General features: G+C 46.9%; 1 protein-coding gene across 1 annotated transcript in view; it reads right to left on the bottom strand.

Moving 5' to 3' along the window:
• Positions 1 to 5,147: 5,147 nt before the first annotated feature.
• LOC308163099 (ceramide synthase 2-like) overlaps positions 5,148 to 19,283 on the bottom strand; it is a gene marked incomplete at its 3' end in the record, with an annotated part of 18,665 nt that continues 4,529 nt past the window's right edge. Inside the window, exons 3-10 of the mRNA XM_080537282.1 lie at positions 18,924 to 19,042; positions 15,965 to 16,022; positions 15,413 to 15,463; positions 12,952 to 13,044; positions 12,016 to 12,144; positions 10,789 to 10,895; positions 10,444 to 10,600; positions 5,148 to 5,366 (exon numbers count right to left, since the gene is read on the bottom strand). Of these exons, the coding sequence (XP_080393408.1) occupies positions 5,148 to 5,366; positions 10,444 to 10,600; positions 10,789 to 10,895; positions 12,016 to 12,144; positions 12,952 to 13,044; positions 15,413 to 15,463; positions 15,965 to 16,022; positions 18,924 to 19,042 (933 nt within the window). The remainder of the gene's footprint in view (positions 5,367 to 10,443; positions 10,601 to 10,788; positions 10,896 to 12,015; positions 12,145 to 12,951; positions 13,045 to 15,412; positions 15,464 to 15,964; positions 16,023 to 18,923; positions 19,043 to 19,283) is intronic.

A 19,283-nucleotide genomic window follows, 5' to 3' on the forward strand; every position in this document is an offset into this window, starting at 1 on the left:
ATAACAAGGTTTTTTTGGTCATTTGTTTGGGGTTTGCGTCTCATCATTATTCAAAATGGTTTGCTGTTCCCTTTCTTCTGGAAAGCATGAATAGAGTTTTAAACCCAACATTTGTTTGGCCCTTTTTAAAATTATTATTAATTGAATAAACATTTTACTACAGAGACAATGCTTTACCACATAAACCAGTTTGATGACATAACCCCTTTATGACATCATAATCACCTACCAGTATAGCCTGTTCACAGGTTTTTTTGCAGTATTTTATTTCCATTGGTGGCTGAAGGTGGTTGATGATGGCGAGGAGGAAGGACCTTGAGGATGTCGCCCTCTCTCCCTCCCAACCTGGACAACAGTCAGAGTCAAGCCAGAGCCTTTCTCTCACAAACCAGTTCCTCTCACAAACACCTCAGTGTTTACCCCTAGCCCTCCACCCACTTCAGCTGACGCCAGACTTTGGCCCAGTTGATGTAGACAGTCTAGACGCATCCACAACATCCAACCATTGTGACTGGGTGTCCAAAGACTACCTCACTGATGACCTCCTCACCAATGCGTTCGGCCATGTGGACAATTTGGAAGGTAATCTTATGAAGAAGAGGAGGCGAAATGGGAAACGCTACCTGCCGAGGAACAGAGGTAGGAAGAAGCGGCGGTTGATGATGGCGAGGAGGAAGGACCTTGAGGATGTCGCCCTCTCTCCCTCCCAACCTGGACAACAGTCAGAGTCAAGCCAGAGCCTTTCTCTCACAAACCAGTTCCTCTCACAAACACCTCAGTGTTTACCCCTAGCCCTCCACCCACTTCAGCTGACGCCAGACTTTGGCCCAGTTGATGTAGACAGTCTAGACGCATCCACAACATCCAACCATTGTGACTGGGTGTCCAAAGACTACCTCACTGATGACCTCCTCACCAATGCGTTCGGCCATGTGGACAATTTGGAAGGTAATCTTATGAAGAAGAGGAGGCGAAATGGGAAACGCTACCTGCCGAGGAACAGAGGTAGGAAGAAGCGGCGGTTGATGATGGCGAGGAGGAAGGACCTTGAGGATGTCGCCCTCTCTCCCTCCCAACTCCCCAGTTGATGTAGACAGTCTAGACGCATCCACAACATCCAACCATTGTGACTGGGTGTCCAAAGACTACCTCACTGATTACCTCCTAGTCCTCACCAATGCGTTCGGCCATGTGGACAACCACCATGCTGCTTCCCAAGAGCCCCAGAGGACTGAGCTCAGTGACCCGAGGGAGGAGATGAGGAGGGAGAGCCAGCGGCAGCGAGAGCAGATGGCCAGGGTTACGTCACTGGGTGTGGACAACAACATACTGGCTGACAGGGAGCGGTATTACCTGGACAGGGAGCGGTATTACCTGGACAGGGAGCGGTATTACCTGGACAGGGAGCGGTATTACCTGGACAGGGAGCGGTATTACCTGGACAGGGAGCGGTATTACCTGGACTCACTGGACTTGTCTGAATAATGACCTCAAACATTTTACTTTGCATGTTTAGTATGTTTCACCTATAAACATGTTGGATTCAGTTTGACATTGTTCTGTTTGTAATCCTTATGTAACTTTGCTTACAGAATCAGTTATTATGGATACTTTTTTTTATTTATTAACTAATTGTAATTGTACGAATGATAGATGAATGCTTGTGATCGCATACATGTATGGTATCCGCTTGTTAAGTCGTGACGTATTTCCGGGTCCAACGTTGGCTGAGGCGCTGTCTTCGAAATGCCGAAATAATAATAATAATAAATTATATTTATATAGCGCTTTTCCGAGGCTCAAATACCCTGACAATTTGGAGAAAACGGGAAAGTGCTGTGTCCCTTGTTGTATGAATAGATCCGAGTCTAAAAAAACGATTGAACTGTCATTCTACCGCTGTAGTTCAGAGGTACTCTGGTGCGGAGAATTTCTGGTTTGGACTCGGAAATGGCTAAACGTCACTTTTGACGTCAGACTTAACAAGTGGATATTTCCATGCATCTCTCAGGTATGAGGACAGGCCAAGTAAACAGCATGACACAGCAATTCATCACTGGCGAAAGAATTAAGGAATTGCCCAGACCTGACCACATCAGTTTCACTTCTAGAGTGTAGGACGACAAGGGCTGCCTAAAGGGCCGGCTCTAGGCATGTAGGTGCCCTAGGCGAGAGTATGATTTGATTTGATTTACTAGCTGCTAGCTTGTAATTCTCAATGAATGTTCGAGAGAGGGCACGTTAGTTGCGGGCGGGTGGGCGGGTTCACGCAAGAGGCGAGTGTGGCCGATTTAAAGTTCTGCGTCGAATTTACGTGCGTAGCTTACGTATTCTACGTAAGGGGTCTCGCACTTTACACTTCTGCGTAGGCCGCACTGCAATTACACCGTCACATCGCTAGGTGGCAGTGTGTTTTCTATGCCCCTGTGCTGTGCCTTTTCCGGTTAGGAACTCAACGGAGCTCAAAGCTCAAAGCGGCATAATAGCGATCTTTTTGTTGTTATGCTTGTTGTAAATAAAAGTTCTATGATGCATTGAAATGACATTAAACTAAGATAATACGATGGTTATCATAATTTTTCAAATCTTTATTAATGAGTAATTACAGAAAAAGTAAATTACATTTCTGTCATGGCTTCCGCATTTTGGCCGACGAGAGAGTCGGAATCATGTGACGCAACCAAGCGGACCAATCACAGAGCTGACGCGTAGTTAGATTTTTTGAGAGGAGCGCGTCAAGGCTACGCACGGTCACGCGGGACTACGTAAGCTTACTCGTAGCCTACGGCGTCGACTTTACGCAGAACTTTAAATCGGCCTTAATCACGAAGCGTAATAGAGACAGTAGGCTGAGACATATTTTCATAGAGACTATGAAATTCATAGAGACATAAAATTATTTTTAAAAATGTTTGCCATTTGGCGCCCTACCAGGCATTTGGCGCCCTAGGCGACCGCCTAGTTCGCCTATGCCTAGAACCGGCCCTGGCTGCCTGCTCTGTAATGTAAATGTGTAATACAAAAAGGGAATGCTTCACATTTTTTGAAGAGAAAATGCATTTTGTCTTGTCTGCAATGCAAGGAAACAACATATTGTACATTAAATCATTAGTGGTATCAGCTAATGCAGGGTATTATAACTTATATTGTAAGGATATTGTCATTTGTATTGTATTGTTTGCTGTATTTGTATTTAATAAAAACATATAAACAGTGTTGAGTTGTTCAATAAAAGCTATTTATTGATAGTGTTGAAATCGCCACAGCGTGAACAAACCTATGAGGAATGTACAGAACAAAAAAAGACTGATGTTATTGCTACGACAACCATGGCATTTCTCTCTGTTGTTTTTCTTTTGAACAAAATAAACACAAATTGTTATCAGTGTGAGTCCTTCAGTGGATCAGCCCTTCTGTTGCTCTAGAAATGGACCACAGTCAGAACCCACAGACATTCAGTGTGAAAGTGTCAAACAGATGACAGAACAAAAGCACACCTGGACGGCCAACAACCTGGTCATTTAGTCTAATACCTGTACAGTATTCAACAACCTAGTCATGTAGTCTGATACGTGTACAGTATTCCAGTGTGTAATGGATAAAGATGATCATGATACCTATCTTTGGGTGAAAGGAGATTTCCCCCCCATCCTTATAGAGTAGCATCATACTATTTTTAGTGCATGAACATTTTGTCAATTATCAACCAAACATCACAGTGCCCCCCCCTCAAACCAGTTTTTTTGAACCAGGAAGAACTAGTTGTAAAGCTATACCAGCTTGCACATAGAGTTAAATAACAAGTGCTTATGGCAGAAACGTTTTAAAATCAGCAGCCAAGGCACAAAACAAGTTCAGTAGCATAAGAGTAAAAAAAACCTTGTGAAGGAGAAACATGCTGCAAGGTAATCTCTCTGGTCACAGTGACGTTCGTAAAGAAAAACAGGCGTAAACCTTTCCATTATCTCTACTGTGAAATGAAGCACATCGTGATGTTAGGATTATAAGGTTCTATCTCCATTTTTGTCAAAATTGAGTTTTTTACATAATCTGATCCATTGGGTGTTTATTAATGCCTGTGTGGTGTTATTTGTAAAATGTTGAGTTAGTAATTCATAAAATACAAAGGTTCCATCTCACAAAACATAATGGAATGTAAAAACTTTGACGCTCAATATCTCTGAACTGCCCTAAACGGAGATAGAACCTTATCATTCTAAACGGAGATAGAACCTTATCATTCTAAACGGAGATAGAACCTTATCATTCTAAACGGAGATAGAACCTTATCATTCTAAGATCACGATATTGCTCTCATCACTTTCCATCATAGTATCCCATAATTGAGCAGCAGAGCCTACTTCTAACAGAGGCAGGTACTATTTCTCTTCACCAGGGGGCGCCATCACCATTCTTAACAGTTGAAACAGTGTAGTGATGACATGTGTTTTTAAAGGCTTCAGTTTACAGTAACTGAGTAGTGGTAGCTCAACTTCAATCTGGAGATTATTTGTGAATGCGAATCTCAAAGCCATTTCTAATCAATTTGAATGAACAGTCATAATTGATCAATCAATTAATTAACCACAATTATTTCTTACCTTAAAGTATCTACATTTTAACAATGTATTTTAACTGGGCAGAGGAATGATGTTCATGCAATGAGGGCATGTTCACACAAAAATGTGCCGTTACATTACATGTATAACAAGATAATATATTATTACTTTGGTTTTTGTTACATTTCCTCAGTCAGTCATTCGTCCCTCTGTGGAGGACTGACGACAACATGACACACCATGACAGAGAATAATTTATCTTTCAATATTTACACACAATTCAGCAGTATCACCCAGTGAAAAAACAAATCAGGTATAAATATAAAATCTATAAAACATATTTGATCTAAAAGTACAGTAAGGAAGTCCAACGATGATTGGCCAGAGCATTATTCTGATGCAGTAACGTACATACATTTACAACAGTGAAATCATACATACGAAATCATAAAAGGATTGTGATAATAAGCCGTATATAAATTACTTATATCTTACCGTCATATTTTGGTATGGAGAGGGACAGGAGAGGAAAACAACACTCAACAAGACGTTTTTCAACGTTTAACCTTGTCAGAAGGAGATAACCATTTATCTGGCTTTGGGCAATCGGCTGTTCATATTTCTCTGATTTGCGAGGTTATTAAGAACACAGTTTTTGGCAAGCGAAACCAGCTTGGAGTTGAGGGTGCCCTTTCTCTGCTCCCAGCTCGACTCCTCTTCCTCCTCTTCCTCCTCCTCCTCCTCCTCTTCCTCCTCCTCATCATCATAAACCTCGCTCTCCTCATCACTGCGTTCATCTCGTTCCACCTACACAAGAGCAAATGATTTTAAGTGATATCATGCTATTGTAGTGACTACATTATGGGTTCATGTTCTCCTCTTACTGTTGGTTGTGTAGTGGGAGGGAACCAGTTCTGGCACTAGGGGCAGAGGGGAGGATTATTAACGTTGCAACTTCCTGTTTAGACACAACAGTTTTGGTGATCTATTTTCTGGTCCTGTACTGAGAGTACAAGTTGTTATTTTGATTAAACAGTTATCATTACGTTGCCTACGTCTTTCCTTTTTCCTCCGGCACTACACTGGTGACCCCGACGTGGATTTTTGTTAACGTAATTGTGTACAAAAACCAGCGAACGAACATTACAATCCTGCAAAATGTCCGGGCGAGGAAGACGTTCAAACCAGCGGCAGCCATCACCATCCCCTGTCAGGGTAACGCGTGGTGCGCGCACTCCCACTCTCAAGCTACCAGAGTTCTGGGACTCAACGCCTGCTGCATGGTTTGCTATTGTAGAGGCACATTTCAACAAAAGTGACATCGATGACGACGACGACCGGTACAACCATGCTGTGGCAATGTTGGGCAGCTCCACCGCAGCTCGAGTGGTAGGTTTTTTGTCTGCTCCCCCGACGACGAACAAATATGAGCGCCTCAAGGCCCTGCTTCTAGAGACATTTGAACTGTCCACTGCGGAGAGGGTGCGTCGCCTATTTGCCATGTCGGACTTGGGTGACGAGAGGCCTTCTGCGCGCATGGAGAGGATGCTAAACCTGCTCGGTACAGAAGACCCCATGATCCTCTTCACAGAGCTGTTCATGCGCACATTGCCAGCTCAAGTTAGGATGGCGCTGGCCAACACCGCCATCATGGAGCCCCGCGCCCTGGCCAGGGAGGCGGACCGGTTCGTCTTGGCCATGCCTCAACGGTCCCCCGACCTGCTCGCTCCCGCGGCCGCCCCGCCACCCGACCGTCGCAGGAGAGCGAAGGATGACGCCAGACCTTCTGGCCAGCAGGGTAACGCTGCGGGCCATTGTTTCTACCACGCCACTTTTGGCGCCAAGGCCAAACGGTGCCGCTCACCCTGCACCTTCGGACCGACGGGAAACGGCGGGGCCGGCACTCAGTAGTGGCCCTGAGCGCTGGCGTCACCAACAGGCTGCTCTTCATACAAGACACCGCCTCTGGTCGCAGTTTCCTTTGTGACACAGGTGCCCAGTGGAGCATCATTCCGGCAGAGAGATCGGATGTGGCGAAGGAGGAGCGTGGTCCGCAGTTGGCAGGCGCGGACGGCACACCTATCTGCTCTTATGGCACTAGGGCGGTGGACGTGTGCTTCGGAGGGCAATGCTTTTCGTGGGATTTTGTCATAGCGGCTGTCACATTTCCCCTCCTTGGTGCGGATTTTCTGTGCGCCCACAACCTGTTGGTGGACGTGGGGAACAGGCGCCTGGTCAACTCACAGACTTTCGCTTCCTTCGCCTGTACGCAGGGGGAGGCGGTCTACAGCGGGTGGTCCAATACGCTCGCCGAAAGTGACCAGTACCTTCGGCTGCTCGCCGAATTCCCCGACCTTACCAAGCCCACCTTCTCCGCGCCCACGGTGAAACACGGAGTGGAGCACCACATCGAGACCGAGGGGCCTCCCCTCCACGCCAGGGCCAGGCGCCTCAACCCGGAGAAGCTGGCCATCGCCAGGGCGGAGTTTGCGCATATGGAGCAGGTGGGCATCGTTCGGCGCTCGAGCAGCCCCTGGGCGTCTCCCCTGCACATCGTCCCTAAGTCAGACGGCGGGTGGCGCCCATGTGGGGACTACCGCCGCCTCAACGACGCGTCCAAGCCTGACCGCTACCCGGTCCCACATGTCCAGGACTTTTCAGCGAACCTGGCAGGCAAACGCTTCTTCTCCAAAGTGGACCTGGTACGGGGGTACCATCAGGTGCCGGTGCACCCCGAGGACGTCCCTAAGACGGCCGTAATCACGCCATTTGGACTCTTCGAGTTTCTGCGGATGCCGTTCGGCCTGAAGAACGCGGCGCAGACCTTCCAACGCCTCATGCACTCGGTGCTCCGGGACCTACCATTCCTCTTCGTCTACTTGGATGACATCCTCGTCGCAAGCACCACGGAGGAGGAGCACCTGTCCCACCTCCGGGCCCTTTTCACACGGCTCAGCCAACATGGGCTGATTGTCAATCCGGCGAAGTGTGAGTTCGGACGGAACACCATCGACTTTCTCGGGCACCGGGTCTCCGCAGAGGGGGTGACCCCCCTCCCCTCGAAGGTGGAAGCTGTCGCTGCTTTCCCGCGCCCCAGCACAATCAGCGAGCTCAAGGGGTTCATCGGGATGGTAACCTTCTACTATCGCTTCCTCCACCACATCGCTCACATCCTGCGGCCTCTGTACGATGCCCAGAAGGGCAAGACTCTGAAGCAGCCGGTGGACTGGACGGCGGAGCGTGTCAAAGCCTTTCAGGACACCAAGGCGGCCCTGGCCCGCGCTGCCATGTTGGCCCACCCCTCGCCCTCGGCACCCACTGCTCTCACCACGGACGCCTCTGACTTTGCTGTGGGAGCGGTGTACGAACAGTGGGTTGGGGACGCCTGGCAGCCTCTTGCATTCTTCAGCCGCCAGCTGTCTCCCAGAGAGCAAAGGTACAGCACATTCGACAGGGAGCTCCTCGGACTGTGGCTTGCTGTCAGACACTTCCGTTTTTTACTGGAGGGCCGCGAGTTTACGGCCTACGTGGACCACAAGCCACTCACGCACGCCATGTCCAAGGTGGCGGAGCCGTGGTCCGACCGCCAACAGCGCCAGCTCGCCTACATATCCGAGTTCACCACAGACATCCAGCACGTTGCTGGGAAGTCCAACCAGGTCGCGGATTGTCTCTCCAGGGCGGTGGTTGGTGCGGTCCAACTGGGTTTGGACTACGCGCGCATGGCTGCAGACCAGGCCGCCGACCCCGCCGTCCAGGCTCTCAAGTTGTCGGACACAGGACTGCGCCTAGAAGAGGTGGTTTTCGGTGACGCAGGGGCCACGCTCCTGTGCGACGTCTCCATGGGTCAGCCACGACCGGTGGTCCCCGCCAACTGGAGGCGCCCCGCCTTCGAGGCGATACACGGCTTGTCTCACCCTGGTAGGAAACCGTCCTCACGGCTGGTGTCAGAGAAATTCGTCTGGCATGGGCTCAAGAGGGATGTGAGGGCCTGGGTAGACACGTGCATCGCCTGCCAGCGCGCCAAGGTGCATCGACACGTCAAGGCCCCCCTGGAGCAGTTCTCTGTGCCTGAGCGGAGGTTCGATCATGTAAACGTGGACCTGGTAGGGCCGCTGCCCCCCTCGCACGGATACACCTATCTCTTTACCATGGTGGACAGGACGACTCGCTGGCCGGAGGCAGTTCCGCTCTCCTCAACGACAGCCCCCGACCTGGCCCGGGCGTTCATCGCGGTGTGGGTCTCCCGCTACGGCACCCCTGCTGATCTCTCCTCTGACCGTGGCTCACAGTTTACTTCAGAGCTGTGGGCAGCGGTGGCGGAGAATCTGGGGGTCAAGCTCCACCGCACAACCGCCTATCACCCGCAGGCGAACGGGCTCTGTGAGCGTTTCCATCGATCCATGAAGGCCGCCCTTCGAGCCAGCCTCACGGACAGCGACTGGCTTGACAAGCTGCCGTGGGTCATGCTGGGGCTCAGGACAGCGCCTAAGGAGGACCTCCAGTCGTCGTCCGCTGAGCTGGTGTTTGGACAGCCGCTGCGGGTCCCCGGTGACTTCATTCCCAAGTCAACGGAGCCCTGGTCCGCCGCCGCTCAGCGCGCCTCCCTGCTGGACAGCGCCAGGACCTTCGTCCCGGTCCCGACTACGCAGCATGGTGTCCCTACTTCGAGGGTGCCCCCGGAGCTGCACTCAGCGAGGTTCGTTTTCATTCGTCATGATGGCCACAGGACTCCACTACGTCCTCCTTATGACGGGCCTTTCCGTGTCATCGAGGCCGGAGCCAAGAACTTCATGGTTGACATGGGGGGTAGGCCTGAGTGTGTGTCCGTTGATCGCCTCAAACCGGCCCACTTGGACCTTGAACTGCCCCTGGACTTGGCCCTGCCACCGCGCAGAGGCCGGCCTCCAGTCCTACCTCCCCTGCCGCGCCCTGGCCATTCCCCCCTCCGACCCCGACAACCCCCCGCAGCTCGCGAGCCCCCGGTCGTCACTGCCCCCCGTCCTTCCCTGCAGGAGGACGTGATGGGCGATGTCACACCTCCTCCCGCACCTCCTGACTTTACCTACGATCGTAGGGGCCGGGCCATACGCCCTCCTCGCCGTGAGGATTTCCAATATTGAGGTGAACACTGGGGGGGCTGGTGTAGTGACTACATTATGGGTTCATGTTCTCCTCTTACTGTTGGTTGTGTAGTGGGAGGGAACCAGTTCTGGCACTAGGGGCAGAGGGGAGGATTATTAACGTTGCAACTTCCTGTTTAGACACAACAGTTTTGGTGATCTATTTTCTGGTCCTGTACTGAGAGTACAAGTTGTTATTTTGATTAAACAGTTATCATTACGTTGCCTACGTCTTTCCTTTTTCCTCCGGCACTACACTATCCAATTAAATAAATACCATTATACAACAGTTAGTTTCGAACCAAGTAATTTGATTGGACAAGAGGCATTCCATGAGTGCTGATATACAGTATAACAGCACTGGGACTTTTAACTATATGTATCACTCCCAAATGACCGTTAATACAGAGTAGCTAGCCTGCAGATGTTTGTGTTCAGGTTACTAGGCAACAGTCCAGTTGCAGAACTATTTTTTGTTGACGGAGCCAAAATAAATGATTAAATAAACAAACAAATCATAATCTGTTGTCACTTTTTACTGTTAACGAATAAATTGCGCTGTAGAACTGTTGTATAAAAGCAATATCACACTCAAGGTTGTGCTGTTATACTGAATATCAATACGGCTGTGAACGTCTTCGGTACTCGGCCTGCAGCCTTGTACCTACGACCGAATCACAGCCGTGCTGATATCCAAACAGCACTCCCTCTCGTGTGATATTGCTTAAATATCTAGTCTATTACATATCTGCTGTACTAACCTTGCCCAAGAAAACAAACTTGTAGACCATGCGTAAGATGAGCCAGGCCCAGAAGACGTGCAGCGCCTGCAGCACCAGCAGCAGCGCGTTGAAGAAGTAGTAGCCAAAGAACGGCTGGAAGAAGTCCAAGGACACTACGAGGGTGGTGTGGACCACTCTGCAAACAAGAAACAAGCAAAGAAGACAGTCTAGAGAATCCATCCACAAGGCCTTTTAATTAGTAACTCAGAATGATACTTTTTAACATATTGAACACATAAATATGTGTATCTGTGCACTACTAGACTCTAAAGTTGAGCTTTGGAGTTTGGGTTTTTATTATGGATCTTGAAGACGACGTCTCACCTGCCTGGAAAAATCACAAGACGCGTCACCAGAAACACCAGAGCGAAGACGACAAACAGGAGGTCACAGGTCTTCCTCCAGCCAGCGTAGTTGAACATCTTGGCAGACTGTTAATGCAATGTAACAGTCTCATCACAAAACATGCCAGTGAGGCCTCTCAGTGGGGGTAACTCACAACCCCATGCATCCAATTATTTTAATTGAGATTTCTCTCTCCAAAAAAAAAATAAACAGTTGGGATCAATTATCTGTTATCATAATTATTTTCCATCATACTGTATGACCTCCTTACAATGTAATGGACTGGTAGTGTCGTGCTGTTCTTTATCATGTGCTTGTCAAAAAAGCTTGTCTATATTCTCCACATACTGTATGTCAGATCAGAAACGTGCGGGGGGGGGGGGGAGCACTGGGGGAGGTGCTGTTGGAGACGATGGGAGGTAAAGCCAATGGCTATGCATAAGGGGCGGCTATGGCGCAGGAGGTAGAGCCGCCGTCTAATGATCGCAAGGTCGGCAGATCGGCGGTTCGAGCCCTGGCTGGCCACATGTCGAAGTGTCCTTGGGCAAGACACTGAACCCCAAATTGCTCCCAATGAGCGGGCCGGCTCCTTGCATGGTGGCATGCCGCCATTGGTGTGAATGTGTGAATGAGAGGCCATTGTAAAGCTCTTTGGAATAAGTCAGTCCATTTATAAGGAGTTCTTCCTGATATTTGTGTTGGGTAAGACTGAGGTAAGAAGGCCAAGATTGACAGCTTGGTCCACCAGACCTTCTGAGTGTGTCTGGGAACGTGATTAGACGACTAGTCATGCATATTTAATCAGTCTCTCAAAGCGAAGATAACGATTATTGGAAGATAACATCAGTGTAATACGTCACTGCTTCTCTTAGTTCCCTTAGAGAAACAGCTTTAGGAGAAACTATGACGATAGATGGGTTCTATTTCAGTGCTCTTTCAAAGCCTCCTGGGAGATGTGAAAGTTTGTCCACTAGACATTTTGTGCCTCTTAGTACAAATAAATAAACAATGTATTTTTTAAAACCAAATGTGTTTACTTTGCTTTGAAACCCGTGGATATAATAATCTGAGAGTCAGAATGAGATAAGGACAAAGAAGCTAGTTGCGGACTGGCCTCCTTGTGAAACAAAAACCCTCGCTAACTAAACACTTAAGTCCTAACTTAAGTCATAGGGAAAAGGGAACTGAAATTGAAATTCTTCATACCTCTAGAAGGAAGTCAGAGGAGTCATGAACCAGCATCACCAGAGTGCCAACGCGTACATAGTTGGCACAGTAGGAGAAACTGATGAGGAAAATGGTGGCAATGTGGTGGATGATCTGTTCCTTGAAATCCTGGGAACACAAAAAAAAACACACACAGCTTTAACACTAGAACAGCCTTAACACTAGAACAGCCGTGTCTATGTTACCTACTATACTGCTCTGGGGTCAAATGACCATAGTCTTTACAATGGGAAGCTGCTACTTACACACAACGACCACTAGTTGGCCGTCTTGTAAATGAGCCTGCCTCCTACACAGAAAAACTGCAAAATAGCTTCATACTAGCTTATCCTGATGTGATTTTGACAAATGTAAGGATACTGGGTGGTAGAACGGACATATCTAGGAAGTCATGAAAGGAGGGTCCTGAAATTTGATCGAGTGCAAAGATATAACATTTGCTTTACTCACAGGGTCAAATGACCCCACCCATGGCTGTTGTAGTGTTAATGACCCCTCACGGCTGTTGTAGTGTTAAAGGATACACTACAGTAGCAGCTAGGGAACACACTGTACCACACAGCGTTGAAATGCTGACGCCCAGACACACTATAAACCTGCGCATCAGCACTACTGCAGGTGGAGCATTGTGAGGCAGCCGTCTGTGCACACCACAGTAAAGATTATTTCTGGAGAGGAGTGGAGAGGAGAGGGGAGGAGAGGAGGAGAAGGAAGGAGAGGGGAGGAGAGGAGGAGAGGGGAGGAGAGGAGGAGTGGTAAGGAGAGAGTGGGGAGGAGAAGGAAGGAGAGGGGAGGAGAGGGGGAGTGGGAAGGAGAGGGGAGGAGAGAGTGAGGAGAGGGGGAGTGGGGAGGAGAGAGTGGGGAGGAGAAGGAAGGAGAAGGAAGGAGAGGGGAGGAGAGGGGAGTGACACTCACCTTCCGCTTCACGTCCACAGACACACACAGCAGCAGCGACCAATAGAAGCCCAGCTCTGTGATGTAATACCAGTAGTGAGCTTCAGCCACAGCCTATCAGGAGAGAGGAGGTAGAACACAGGTTAAAGGTCACTGAGCAACACGGCAGGGCTGTATCTCAGTAGACTATAGGGGCTTCCTTTCTGTTCATATCCTTCTCTCCTTCAACTGCACTTAACAGAAAAGAACAGGGTAGGTGATATTAGATGGTTCCCTGATGATGGGCGGTGGCCGAGATAGTTGCTAGTCGTACCCAAACGTAATTAGAGATTGCTCATGGTAAACAATTAAGATACAAGTTTATTCACAGCGCTGGGTGTGCTCAGTCACAGGCAGACAGAACGCACACAGTATGATATTCACAGTGGCTCTTATAGGCCGTTAGTTGATGATCAAGCAAAGATACAAATCATCCTAAAGACAGGGCTCCGTTGAGTCTACAAGTAGAGTTGTTGACCAGAAAGTAAGATGTACGTTTGACTCTGCTCATCCCATAAGGAGTTGGTTATCATGGCAACAAAGTCACCCGAGTCTGGTCAGTCCTAAATATACTGCCCTCTTGACCCATGCTCTACACTGGCCCCCAGTCAAGTTACATGCTGCAAGGTAGATGGCATATCATGAGACAGGGAGGTTGGCTTAGTGTCAACACCTAGATGTTACAACTTAATTATTATTACTGATGAGTTTATACAGAGTATTTAAAGTTTCCAAGTGCACAATGAAAACGCATCCTATCAGTAGGCAAGGGCAATATGGGGGAAACATACTGCATGGAGTTATTCGCTTTAAATGATCTAGTTCTCACACATCAGTAAGGATGATGATGGAAGTTTGCATTACTCCCTTCTGGACAGCGGTACAGGGCCACCAGGACAAAACCATCACGCCACTTGAACAGTTTCTTCCCCAAAGCCCCATAGCCCTTCTCAATAACTCCTGATCATTGCACCTTGCACTTTACATGTTCTTGCACTAAGTTGTACAGTATATTTATTCATAATATATTCACTCATATTGGTACTGTATATTTTGTCTTGAGTTTTGTTGTTGTTGTTGTCGTCTTGCTGTTGTATGTACTGTAGCTTGTTTAGCATGGTAGAACACCAAGTCATGTTCCTAGTGCACTGCACATGGCGAATAATAAAGTTGAATTGAATTGAATTGAATTGAAAGGATACAAGAAGAGGACGTCATGTTCAACTATTGAGAGTCTCTCCGTCTGCTGTGGCAGATTGGAGGTGGGGGGTGGAGGCGGGGGGGGGGGACTTACTAAGCAGCCCTTTGTTCAAACAGAGATATTCCTCTCAATGACAGGCCTGAGTCCACATAGCTGAGCATTGACAACAGCAGTCTGTGTGAGAGAGGAGGAGGGGGCCTGGGGGGCCTGGGTCTGAAATAGAGAAACTCAGGACTCAGGACACACCTGGATCATAGGCTCGAGGCAGGAGAACGCTGCCCAAACACCCCCCTCCTATCCCCTGGCAACGCCTCAATGTGAACGCTTGTGAAAAACCAAAACATTCTCCTTCTCCTATACCTTCGTTGTGCCTCAAAATGTCTTTGACTTTGACATTTAAGGCAGAGGAAATAATATTATGCTCCTTCATAGAGTGGTGATAGACCGAAATGGCCCTGACCGTGGCCCAATAACACGACACCCAACACAACACAACACACAGCTCTCCAAGTTTCCAGAAGAGACAATGGGGGGGGAAGTCTAGTACCTCACGTTTAACTCTTTTAAACGACATCCTCCTCCATGCTCCTTAAGTGCAGAAAAACACTCTGCTTCACACTGATAAGGTCAACAGCCGCAGCAACAGTGGTTAGGGGTTTGTTTGCAGTGCTGTAATCAGTTGAAGTGCGGATATAGACGGCGGTTGAGCGTTTCGTCTTGTAGTGTTTTCAGTTTAAGGTTGCAACCTCCTTGGGGAGTGGTCCCCCAGGGGGAATCTCCATATTGTTATCAGATGGAAGAAGGCAGGGTGGAGACCTGTTCCTCCAGGCATAGCGACTGTGGCAATGGCAGAGAGGCACAGACATGTTGTTCTCTGAGATTCTCTAATGCAGGGTCTCGCAAAAAAAAAAAAGAGGGTAATAATAAGAGTACTTCTGCGCTGCTGTCTTCTAATTTAATAATTACATTTTTAATAATAATTTTGCCATTTAGCAGACGCTTTTAATCCAAAGCGACTTACAATTACGAATTACAGGGACATTCCCCCTGGAGTAACTGAGGGCTAAGTGCCTTACTCAAGGGCACACTAGTAGTGGTGTGGTTTCAGGCGGGATTTGAACTCACAACCTTCCGATCACAAGCCCAACTCACTCAATCCACTTCTCATAGCAACCCCTGCTAAAACATGTTGGGAGCCCAGTGGTCTAATTGATTATATCTAATGCATTAGCTGTTACTTACTTGTTTTGGGTAGTCTTGCCAGCACTGTCTGCGGTCCCAGAACCAGGGAGTCTGTTAGGCAGAGGAACAGAGCAACACATGGTCAATGACGGGGGAAGGGGCGAGCAAGCAGGAATATCAACGTTATCACACGCTTGGATTCTCATTGTAATATTCTGTCGACAAAACCTTTTTATTCCATTTTGTTTTGGGTGAGCGGGTATAGCAAATATGTGCAGGCATATCATTTCTGTAGACAGAGAGAGAAAGAGAGAGAGAGAAAGAGAGAGAGAGAGACAGACAGACAGAGAGAAAGAGAGAGAGAAAGAGAGAGAGAAACAGACAGAGAGAGAAAGAGAGAGAGAGACAGACAGAGAGAGAAAGAAAGAGAGAGAGAGAGAGAGAGACAGACAGACAGAGAGAGAAAGAGAGAGAGAGAAAGAGAGAGACAGACAGACAGAGAGAGAAAGAGAGAGAGAGGCAGACACAGAGAGAAAGAGAGAGAGACAGATAATGTTGTAGTAATACTAGTAGTATTACCGTTTCAACAGTGACTGTGCTTCATATACTCACATCAATCAGAGTAGCTAGACCTGCCATGAATGCAATGAGGTAGAACGTAAACCTCCAACTGCAAAAAAGACATATAAACATTATATAACATCACAACAACAACAACAACAACAACAACAACAACAACAACAACAACATATATAACATTATATAACATCTCATCCTCAAGTGAATCAGTCACATCACAGTTTGACACTGAAAAGAGTCATTCAGACAGTGATATAGAAACAATGATAGCATCATGTTGTGTGGTTATCATGTTATATGGCACATTTCACATACTCATTGTTAGCCCTTCTTTGCAATTAAAAATTGTCCTAAACTTGACCTTTAAAGGTCCCCTAGTATACTCTTCTTCAACAGGTTAATACTAGATCTCTGAGCTCCCCCAAAACATGTCTTTGAAATTTTTTTCTGAAAATACCACTCTGATTTTAATCTAAAGGCCTTCTAGCAGGCCTCTATACCGCGCTGTGTCAGTGCTGTTCTTGACGGGCTGTTTCTGTGTCTGTAGCTTTAAATATGCAAATGAGCTGCTGCTCACCACGCCCAACACTCCAGAACTGGTTGCGGCTTTCCAGCCGTGCCTCCTTGTTACCATGGTTACGGTTAATTTATTCAATTAAATGATTGAAGAAGAAACAGGACATTTTTACTTAGAATATAAGTAAGTTTTGAAGTACCCACTCCATATAACAACCAACAGTTTTAGCAGGGCTCTCAAGTCTCACGCATTGGGTGTGAGACAAGGTGTGGCGTGTGAGCGTGTGAACGGGTTGAAATGCGTGTGTCTCACGCCCAATGCGTGAGACTTGAGAGCCCTGGTTTTAGGATAACTAATATTACTAAATACGTCTAATTTGTGAATTGGATTCACTGTCTCGTCTGCCGTAGGCTGCTGGGGAAGTGATAAGCTTGTAAACAAACTTACGTTTTAGGACGTGTTCAAAAGCAAGGACTGTGTGATCATCTAATTATGTGTAGTTAGCTATGTGTTTTTAGCATGTCTGTGTTTTATCAGCGTGTTGTGATGTGCTGAACATGCGGTTAGATGTTCATAGCGATGTGCCTTCTCGGCTGCTAGCTGTTAGTAGCTGTTTTGCTTCCCAGTTGTCTATATGTTGGTTTGAGGTGTACCAACATTCAAATGTGCTTATCATCTTCAACCTTTTTCCGAGTTCAATGTATGACACATCATTTGAAAGCTTCCAATCTGTCTTTTCAGAATATGTAAACAACTGAGAAACGACCGTGGCTACTGGTTATTCAAAACACCAGCTGGTCACACACGACCACAACAGGAGAGGCCGAGGGCTGTAGGCAAGGCAAGGCAAGGCAAGTTTATTTGTACAGCACATTTCATACAACAGGGGCAATTCAGTGCTTTACATACATTATTTAAAATTACAGCAAGAGGAGCATAAGAAAATAAAAATTACAATGAATAAAAGCAAATATAAGAAGTAAATAGATAAAACATTTAAAAAGACAATAGTTAATGGAAAAAAGACATTGATAGAAGTGTTTGTGTTTAATCATAACTGGTGCAAAACATGAAGGTTTTTAGCTTAGATTAAAATATTTTAAGGGTTTGGGCCTGTTTGATTTCTTCAGGGAGTTTGTTCCACGAGCATGCAGCAGCGTGACTGAAAGCTGCTGCACCGTGTTTTGTTTTTACTCTTGGAATTATTAGCTGACCTTAGGGACCTTGCGGGAATATAGGGTGGGAGGAGATCTGATATGTATTTTGGTCCAAGACCATTTTGTGATTAGTATGTAATTAGGAGGATTTTGAATTCAATTCTCTGAGAGACTGGTAGCCAGTGCAGGGATCTCAGGATTGGTGTAATGTGTTCAAATTTCTTTGTTTTTGTTAGGACCCTAGCAGCGGCGTTTTGGATGAGCTGCAATTTCCGAACAGCTCCTTTAGATAGGCCTGTTAGTAGACCATTACAATAATCAAGTCTACTCGAAACAAATGCATGGATGAATTTTTCAAGGTCTTGCTTGGACATGAAACCTCTGATCTTTTGTCAGGTGCAGCAGACAGCATCATTGTTCTGAAGGCCCAGAGTAGTAAGAATTAGAATTAGTTAAAATAGGAGTCAGTTATATTATATTATTATTACTGAACTTTCCTCCTCTCCCTTCATCCATCACCATCACCACGCGCGCTAACATCAACAACCCGGGCTACTGGTACCATTAGATTAGAGATATCAATGTTATATGTATGTGCATTTGTGTATGTTTATCTGTATGTATTAAATGTTATAATTGTTCCACATTTGATACCTGTCTCCCCCCCCCCCTCAGTTATTTAGTCGGTGTCCAGTGTCCACCATTTTGGTTCAATTAGTCTGAGTGTTAGTGTTCATTTGTGCCACTAAGGTAAATATAGTCCACGGGTGTGTATCCCCCCGATACAATCATATTCATACTGGGACTGCCACGGAGCCGCAGTAGTGTCACTAACACTAGTATTACAGTACCGCTGAGTGTATCTATGGATCAGAATGGTCATATTAGCCTGGGCTTGGCTTCACTTTACACACACAGCCCAGCTAATACAGCTTTATGGATCTGAGCAAGTTAGCCAATTAAAGTAACACAACGTTGCCAAGCAAAGGAATTCCTGCAGTTTGACCATTTTCTTTTTCACGCATGTATCGTTAAACTAATACCGTAAATGTAACATATTGTGGATCCTACAGCCGCGGGCGGAGATACTCAGATTGGGGGGGACGGTATAATTCTAATGAGACCCCACTATACGTAGGATGCAAATCTGAATTGCTTGTTGAATCGCATTTTTCCGAAATAGGCAGCCCACAAAATACTGTCTGCTTTGTTTTATTCCAGAGTTTATGTGTTACTAACTAGGCCCGTCAGAGACCCAAATGTATGTGCACAAGAACGAGAGGTGAATGACTTTAGGGCTGTGTGAGTTCGGACTTACGAGGCCTCACAGAACTTCCTGGTGTTGCTGGGTCGGTCCTGGTTGCGGCGGTGGCGGAACCAGGTCTCTATCTGCCTCTGTGTGAGACCACACAGCTTCCCCAGGCTCAGGATCTCACTCTGAACACAAACAAAAAGACATCAGAGAACAATTATTACAATATTGAAACTCTACATTCTGTTTATCAAAAAGTATGATTCTTATTCTTTACAATGACAATTGTGTTTAATCTTATCCTTTCTCCATCTCTGCTGCTCTGTGTAAGGAATACCCCCTTCCCTTCCATAATTTAATTAATTTTGCCATTTAGCAGACGCTTTTAATCCAAAGCGACTTACAATTACAAATTACAGGGACATT

The sequence above is a fragment of the Nansenia antarctica genome (genome assembly GCF_963989245.1).
Source record: "Nansenia antarctica genome assembly, chromosome: 7".
In the NCBI taxonomy this organism is placed as follows: domain Eukaryota; kingdom Metazoa; phylum Chordata; class Actinopteri; order Argentiniformes; family Microstomatidae; genus Nansenia; species Nansenia antarctica.